This window comes from Mobula birostris, chromosome 5 (assembly GCF_030028105.1).
Source record: "Mobula birostris isolate sMobBir1 chromosome 5, sMobBir1.hap1, whole genome shotgun sequence".
Classification (NCBI taxonomy): Eukaryota; Metazoa; Chordata; class Chondrichthyes; order Myliobatiformes; family Myliobatidae; genus Mobula; species Mobula birostris.
This window is the reverse complement of record NC_092374.1, coordinates 20,405,355-20,414,600: the sequence shown is the minus strand read 5'-3', so window position 1 is coordinate 20,414,600 and position 9,246 is coordinate 20,405,355. Positions and strand designations below refer to the sequence as shown.

The following is a 9,246-nucleotide window of genomic DNA, read 5'->3' as shown; positions in this document are numbered from 1 at the left end:
GTGCTGTACTGTTCAATGTAATTAGAGGTACTACACTTTTATTGAATTAAGCAAGTTAAAGCTTTTCAGCTGCCAAAGTGGGATTTTAAATTTGAATCTCTGGCTTAGCAGTCCAGTAGCTAATGATACACAAAGAATGAGATTAAACAGTGCAAGGGAACGAACGAATGAATGGACACACACACCCACACACTTGCACTCTTCAGGTGACTAGTCAGGTTCAGGTTGCACTGCCATGCCAAACATTTGGTTCTGTACAGATGTGGCTTCTACATTATAAATTCAAGGGTGAGTGATTGAGCAATGTGAGAGGCAGTACAAAAGGTTAACAGCAAACCAATGGACAATGGACAAACCTCATGGACAAAAAAAATCAAAACCTTTTATTCAAACACAAGCTTTTTTTTGTAAAGCACAGCCTTTTTAAAAAAATCTTTCAGATTTCTGGGTTTCCAACCTCAATTCCCTCCCATGTACAGTGTTTTGCCAACCATTAAAATATACCACGAAAAGGATTTAATATATTCTGTTCCACAGAATATGCACATTGTTGTATTTTTGTTGCAATTCACAGTAATTAATACAGTATAAAAGCTGATGTGCTGCAAGATACAAGCAATGCTCGGAACATCCCCAGAATAACTGGTATAAATACTCATGCTTCAATTTACTTTGTGTATTTTTTTAGGTACAGTAAAGAAAAACATGAAGAGTCCTAAGATGAAGTAAACCTGTTTTCATTTGAGGAATGGGATTCATTTTTTGTGCACAGAAAATAAAATCCTCACCGTAGCAAGTAAACAAGTTGCAATGAGCATAACAAATGTCATGATTAAGGCTTTAGAAGTTGGAGGGGAGATTATTACATAGCATAATTAATAAGGAGGCTATCATTTCCTTCAAGGATACAAATTGAATCCAGTGAACTTTTGTTTAGGGTTGAGGAGGCAGAAAAAGAAAGCAGTGACTTAGCTTTGCCTTCCAGAGAACACCTGAACTGCCATGGCTGGCTATGTAACTCCTTCTCTTTCATGTTTAAATGAAGAGAACTTTCACCCTTTTCCCATCTACACACTGAATAGATTGAGCAACTGCTGAACTTAATCCCCTTCACCTCATTTTGCTACTCCCCATCATTAACCTTTACCCATTGGATCCAAAAATAGGAGGAGTTAATTTAAAGGGACAGGCCTAAAATCAACAATCTTCGTTGGGTGTAGCAAGTCTTGGAAACAGGAGAATTAAGAGTAATATGTAGGGCCTCTCAGGTCAACATAACTCTGCCGTGGATGGTCCCAAACCCAGCTGTGAAAGGAGGAGGATTGGGCATCGTGCCAGCAACCCCATCCCATAAAAACCTAGAGCTACAGAAATGCCAGCAGAAGCTCTAAAGACCTCATATCTGGGAGAGGAAGGATCTTCGCTGACAGCAAGAAGATGGCTACACTTGTGGACAACTTGAAAGACTGGCTCAGGAGAGAGGACTCTGGTGAGTTGCTGTTGGTGGCCTATGCTTCAGTAGGGGTGATGGGCTTAAGTAAGTCTGGCCACCATGCTGCCAAGTCCTGACCTGAACGAAGTCTCTGTGCGACTGGATAATGGCCACTGGAGGTGCAGGTTACCATATTAACATATCTAAGTCACAAGTTGACATTTCATAGAGTCAGAGCACCAAAGTACAGAAACCGACTCTTTGGCCCATCAAGTCTGCGCCTTCATCAACTGACCCGGGTGATGACAAGTCAGTGCTATGGTGTAACAAGCACAGGCTTGGTGCAAAGGTGAACAATTTAACATGCTACACAACTCTTATTAATGCAAGAGTCAATACATTTAAAAATACCAAATGTATGTAAGTTGTGGTGTAAACAGCAACCTACCTATGTATTGTGTATGATGAGTCAACTCTTAATGGAGAAAATGAATCACACTTTTAAAGGAAAAGAGGGTTGGATTTCCTAGGAATTAGGTATCGTACTCATGATCAGTCATGTGTTTATTTCTGTTTCACGTGAAGTGTGCAGACATACGCCTTTCTCGACTCATCCCAATCCAACACGTCATTGAATGGGATCAAATCTGAACCAAAAAAAAATTACAATGCAAAATTTGTGCGCCCATTACAAAAAAATACAAAACAGTCACCCATTTTTATTTTCATTTGCGGGGAGTTTTCAGGTTTTTTTTCACCCCAGCCTCGCAGACATGATATTTGGATATAAAAATACGTTCTGAGTTATGAGCTTCAAATTACAACAATAAAAGGTACTATAACAAAGAAAAGAGTCAGAAGTTCAATAGCTTTTTGTCATCTCATACGAGTCTGGAAATGCAACAGAGTAGTGCCCTGAACCCATTATAAGAGGCAGAATCCCAGCATTTGGGACCACATTCCAGGACAGAGTCAATGTGATGTTTTCATTACCCCTGTCAAGAAAAAAAAACACCAAAATGTGTGAGTTTTATTATAAACACAATTTTATATTTAAACATGTCCTATGACAGAAGCCCTAGCACTTAACAAGTTTTGATCATTCTAAGCTCCTTTGATTTACCAGACTACAAGACCAAAAGACATAAGTGCAGAATTAGGCCATTTGGCCCATTGAGTCGACTCTACCATTCCATCATGTCTGATTTATTATCCTTCTCAACATCATTCTCCTGCCTTCTTCCCGTAACCTTGACGCCCTGATTAATTAAGAACCTTATCAAGCTCAGTTTTAAATATACTCAATGACTTGGTTTCCATGGCTTCTCTGGCAATGAATTCCACAGATTCACCAACCTCTGGCTAAAAAAATCCCTCCTCTTCTCTGTTCTAATTGGATGGCTCTCTATTCTGAGGCTGTGCCCTCTGGTTCTAGATTCCCCCACAATAGGAAATTAAGTCAAAACAGAATGCAAGAATAGTAAATACAAAGTCACTGATTTGGGACCCAAATGCCTTCATAATCTTAATCTACCCTCCACCGCTGTACAGAGCTTTACACCCCACAAACTGGCTTCACATACTTTCCAGATTTACACCACTACAACGACAAACAAACATCTGCCCCTTAAGTGCTGACATTTTGTCTCTAATCTGTCTTCACCTTCGGTAAGGCCTCCACTTCAATCATACTTTGGTTACCTGTCCCCAAAAAATACATGTGGCTCAAGGTCAAATTTTAGTCAAAGTTATGTTATCAAAAGCCTAATGTTTTATTGTGTGGGCACGTGGCCAAGTGGTTAAGGCATTCGACTAGCGATCTGAAGGTTGTGAGTTTGAGCCCCAGTCAAGGCAGCGTATTGTGTCCTTGAGCAAGGCACTTAGCCACACAGTGCTCTGCGACGACACTGGTGCCAAGCTGTATGGGTCCTAATGCCCTTCCCTTGGACAACATTGGTGTCGTGGAGAGGGGAGACTTGCAGTATGGGCAACTGCTGGTCTTCCATACAACCTTGCCCAGACCTGCGCCCTGGAGAGTGAAGACTTTCCAGGTGCAGATCCATGGTCTCGCAAGAATAACGGATGCCTTTACTTTACTTAATGTTTTACTATGTAGTAATTGCCACAAATTAAAAAAATTCTCAAGCTTTCCAAAGCGGCCAACAAGAATGCCTATGCAATTAGAAAGACATATTGAAGACAGGAAATTGCTATTAGCTCAACATTAGTTTCTCAGGGAGGTTTATTGATTAAAAAATCCCTCTGAACACACAAGTTACAACACAGATCATTTGCAAACATATCAGGGTGAAATAGTTAGAATATGCAACACTCTCAATGGCCAGCATTTTGTGCATGTTGCTTGGATTTCCTGCATCTGCAGATTTTCTCTTGTTTGTGACTGGACTCTCAATGGCCCACTGTTCACCGGAATCACAGTAAGAATTGTAAGGACTACCATGATTTAATACACAGTACAGGCATATATGGAACATGCATTCTAGCATGTTGAAAGTTAGTTGAAAGAAAAGTGGGATCAAGAGTGTAATTGCTTAAAAAAATTGCTAATTGGTGCGGCAGTTCAGGATGGTTTCCATAAGCTGAACATTGACACCTGGAGGCTATTGATGGTACTGCAAGTATCAATTCCTAATTTTTTTTACCCAGGTTTTCTATCAACTTTCTTCCAGCAAAGGGACCAATATCCACATATAGATACCCTACTTCTTACAGCATTATGCCCTTACTTGCTGATTGGTTAGTTAACAGAGTGAAAAATCGAGTAACAGAGACCAAGCTTGATGTAAGGCTTCCCTGGATACCAAGAGCATTGGAAATCCTGCCTGTGTTCTCTGCTCAGATCTTTGGCCCATTCGTAGACCAGGGAGTAGAGTCAAACTGCAACACTCAGTACCACATCCCTGGCTAGAAATAATCCACTTAAAGGCCAATGAACACACACTAGGAATCACATGGTGCACACTTTCCTGGATATTTCACCAGTGTCACACACATCAATCTGATTGATTCAGATTTGCATCAATCTGAATTTATTTTTTTAATATTTTATTTTTAATTTAGATATACAGCACAGTAATCCATGCTGCTTAACTACACCCATGTGTCCAACTAATTTACTAGCCTGTACATCTTCAGAAAGTGGGAGGAAACTAACACGGTCATGGGGAGATGTATAAATTCCTTACAAGTAGCAGTGAGAATTGAACTTGGGTCACTGGTGCTGTAGCAGCATTATGCTAATGGCTTTGCTACCTTGCCACCCTATTTCTTGTAGCTTCTAATGATACAGGAAGCCATTCATGTCTATGATGGCTTTCAAAGCATTTTCATCATCCCATTATTTCCCTGTAAGCTATTCTCTACCTATTAACATGGCCTGGTACTCCTACCTATACTAGAGACATTTGTGATGGCCAGTTCCAGATCTGAGCAACGCCGCTCTATGCCACTAAAAAATCCTGTTCCTCTTTTTAAATCACGAAACAATTGCATCAGTTTCCTGTTTTGAGTATGTCTATCTGATTGCACAGTCATTCTTGTTGGCTGCTTTGGAAAACTCCTTTTTTATTTATTGCAATAACTACATAGTAAAGCATTTGACCTCACATGAAAGATAGAAGTGAAACACTCTCTATAAAAGCCAAATATATTAATTGTAAAGTTATTGTTAAAGCAAAAGTGCAGGAACTAAGTGCTGAAATTGAAAACCCTTGAAAAGTGAAAAACACTAATTTTACAACATCTAAAATCTTCCATGCTCTTCTTTGAATAATTTATTCAGATTTTAACCAGTGCACATTACATTTTTTTTCAAGTTTATTAACCATTCCTTCAGATTTTTTCTAATATGCATCAAAAGGTTCATTTTCCAGGATTTAATTTTTACCACCTGGATGCAGTGTGGGGTTCCAACTACTTTACTGCACACTTTCTCAACTTACAACCCAACTATAGTCTTGAACATATCATATTAATCATTTGCTAGAGGTTGGTAATACCAATGACTATTATAGTATTTCACAGCAACTAATAATAATAACAGGAATCTTAACATACTACTTGTCAACCATACAATGGCTAAATATTCTAACCTTCTTAATGGTGCTATCTTAATGCATGTTTTTATATATATAGTAATATTTTGTATTTATCAAAAAAATCTAGGTTTCACAACTTAATTCTTTGTGCAAATTAAAGACAATGAACAAATAAATCTCATAATTAAATAGTAAAGTAACAGGGCTTTTGTTGTTTCCTTGTTTCATTACAAATTCATACCTTTGGCAGAAGGGAAAAAATAAACAAATTTAAATATCAAATAATGTGGGTTTAATATTGCTCAGAAGCACCTTCAGAGTCAAAAAATTGTGGGTTCAAGTCCTCAAAAACTGAAGCACAAAACTCAATGATCATAAAAAGGAAGTGCTGTATACAGATGCCCAGTATCTGAGTGGCGAATCATAGAGACCAACTAGACTACTAGCATAATGTATTTTTAATTCAATGTTTTTTAATTTCACTTCTACCTGCTTCAATTGCAAATTATTTATTTCATCTCACACGGTTACTCGCACAATAGACACCATTCAATCACTTAGAATAATTTAACTTGTAAAATTAATGAGAAACTGTTTCATTAAGTGAAATATTTAGAGGATAAAGTTGAATAAATTGCTTACTTCAGACCATTTCCATCATCAAAGAAGAAATATTTTGACTTCATATCTTTCAGATCCAACTTCGTTTGGTCTCCACGAAGTACAATCTTATCCCAGAGAACAACCTGATTCAATGCCTACACACATAATAAGACCTAAAGTAACTTAAATGCAGAAAACTATTAACAGCAGTACACACAAAACGATAAGAAAGACCTTCAACTGCTATGAATCTAGAAAGAAAAATGCTATAGATATGTCATCAGTCTATATCTGCACAGACAATAGTTTGAAAAAGTGTTAATATCTGAAATGGCTCATCTTGGTGCTTCCCTACGGAGGGGAGTGACCTCCAAGCACCTCTGTCTTGTGGAGAGTTTAACCAGGATTTGGTCCCAATTATCTGCAAGTGGATGAAGTGTGTACTGTTCATTTGTACCATGTATTCGGTGCTGTACATTTATGATACTAGTCACATCAGTGGGGGCACGGCAACAGCGAAGTTGCGTATTCTTGCTTATTTCATTGCAGTTTGTGGCTTGGGACTGTCAGAGGTCATATCTTTGCTGATCACTTAATATCGCTTCAAGATTACATGTTTGCTAATTGTTAATAAAAGATCAAATAAAAGATTTGACTCTTTGAACAATCATTTCATTGGAGCTGAGGGTGTATCTTGCAAGTATATCAACTCCGTGGCAGCCTCAGGCTAGCGAAAGTTGTTTTGTTTTGATTTTTAATTAGTTTTGCCGCTATATACCCCTTTAAGAGTAAACAAAAATGGTGATTGAAATGTGAATTATTCATCAGATTAATCAATCATTTTGTAGTAAATACTGGAAAGTGAAAATAATGCTGCATTTTTGTTAACAATATAACTCACATTTTCAGGATTAAATTTTAGTCAGTTTACGCATCCCAGAATCTATAATACTTGCACAGAATTAAGTAACGCTGCCATTCTCTGAACACCCTTTCTAAATGGATTGCTACGAACAAACTGCTAGGAGTGATTCATGAAAGGATTCTTACGTGCTTCAGAAGGCTAAACCATTTTGTTCAGTCACGTTCCCTTTCTTAGCACAAATCTATTTCTCTTCATGCCAAATGTCTCAAAATTACCATGGAAACTGTACTCGATCTTGGTGTAGTTTGATGAAGTTGGGTTTCAGATCACAAATCCAAGCCATCTCCAGATTTGGCAATTTTTACTTCATAACATTGACAACTAAAACCGTAACTCAACTCTCTGCCAGTGAAACCCTTCATTTGTGCCTGTCATGTATAGACCATTCCAATACAATCTGGTCAGCACTCCTCATCTCTATAAAATACTCATTAAGAACGTTGATACCCACCGCCGAACTTCATTCACCTATTAGTCCTACTTAATTAAGTATATTGATCTCTGGTTAAGTGAAGACACCGTGATTTAATTCCACCCACACAGCTCTTCTGGTGACAATTTCTACATTTCTCTGACTTAGGCCTCTTGCCCTTACCTACATTTAAATTGTTCAGTAAGCAGACATTCAACTACCAAGATCCTGAGCACAGGTATTCCCTCCCTATGCCTCTGGGTTAAGACAGAATTGTGTCCACATACATTTGACATTCAACTCCAAAGTGCATTTATTTGCTCTAAACTTGAGATGCATTTTCATAATTATTTATATATTTATTTATTGGAATACAGTGTGGAATAGGCCTTTCTGACCCTTTAAGCCACGCCGCCTGATTTAATCCTACCCTAATCATGGGACAATTTACAATGACCAATTAACCTACCAACCGGTATGTTTTTGGACTGTTGCAGAAAACCGGAGCTCTCAGAAGAAACCTACACAGTAACGGGAAGAACATACAAACGCCTTATAGACGACAGTGGGAATTATTGTTGGGTCTATGGTCAGTTTCTCTTCCCTTTAACAATGACCATTGTTGAGTTAATATGTGAAGAGGTTGGAGGCGAAAACAAAAAGTAAATCAAGGCAGGCGGACGGTAGAGTCACAGGCTTCTGTTTATAGAGGTTTCAAAATGTTCAATTTAAAATAAGAACCTGGAAGGAACCTAATCAGATAATGAGATTAACACACATATCCCAGTTTTTGGTCACTTGTATTTCTTACTGAACGGTACATTGAAATCTCTGCCCCCTCCCACTCACTTTTGGCTATGTATTTCCTATGTCATAATCTGTCCCCCTACATGGCACTTCCCAAACCTTGAGGCCATTTATGTCATTTCCAAAATTATTTAAGTTCCTGACTATACTAATGAGCTTGTGGCACCAAGCATCTAATATTCATTTTAAATAATAAACATATTACATATGGAAAATGCACTTACATTATTTTTTGTTTTGTACTCTGCTGATAAATAAAGAAACAGTTGCTTGACATTCCAGTCAAAGATTGGCTTCAAATGTAAAAGGAAGTTAAAGAAAACATTTAAAAAAGTTATAAAACTGCAGCAAATCACAATTTAGTTTGCAGTTCTCACTGCATAAACCAGCTCAGACATAAGGTTGCTCAATTTCCCTCATGCCCTGTTCCAATTAACAGATCCAAAATAGATGAACTAAATCAGAAGCATTCTTCTGAACCTGTTTTAACTCCCAGAAAACCCCTGGTGAAGTTGCACTCATGATAGTTTGCCTCTTTGTAGCAGCTGTAAATATTTACCCAACTATTAGGATAACTGGCAATACCATAGAACTATAAATTCCAATGATTGTAGGCACAGGAATACTGAATGCAACACAGCAAGCCTTAACCATGTTTCCTTTTCCCATCTTTATATATTCAGGTGAGTACGAAATGTGCATGTGCCAGGATGCAAAGGCAACTGAAGAGCAGACAGCTCAAACATGGTTGAAATTGGCCACCTCAAGCAATATAAATGATCTTATTTTAAAATGTTAAGCCAGCCTGCATAAGTAAGTGCTGAATAAGGCAGAAATAGCTGTACACTCAGTGGCCACTTTATTAAGAACACCTAGTGGTTAATGCAAATAGCTAATCAGCAACTCAACGCATAAAAGAATGCAGACATGGTCAAGAGCCTCAGTTGTTATTCAGTCCAAACATAAGATCATACTGGATTCCACTCCTGTACCTAATAAAGTGGCCGCT

At 38.0% G+C, this 9,246-nt stretch overlaps 1 protein-coding gene across 1 annotated transcript in view; it reads right to left on the bottom strand.

The window, feature by feature from the left end:
- Positions 1–357: 357 nt before the first annotated feature.
- spcs3 (signal peptidase complex subunit 3) overlaps positions 358–9,246 on the bottom strand; it is a 28,082-nt gene continuing 19,193 nt past the window's right edge. Inside the window, exons 3-5 of the mRNA XM_072257681.1 lie at positions 8,462–8,538; positions 6,133–6,248; positions 358–2,427 (exon numbers count right to left, since the gene is read on the bottom strand). Of these exons, the coding sequence (XP_072113782.1) occupies positions 2,295–2,427; positions 6,133–6,248; positions 8,462–8,538 (326 nt within the window). The 3' untranslated portion in view covers positions 358–2,294. The remainder of the gene's footprint in view (positions 2,428–6,132; positions 6,249–8,461; positions 8,539–9,246) is intronic.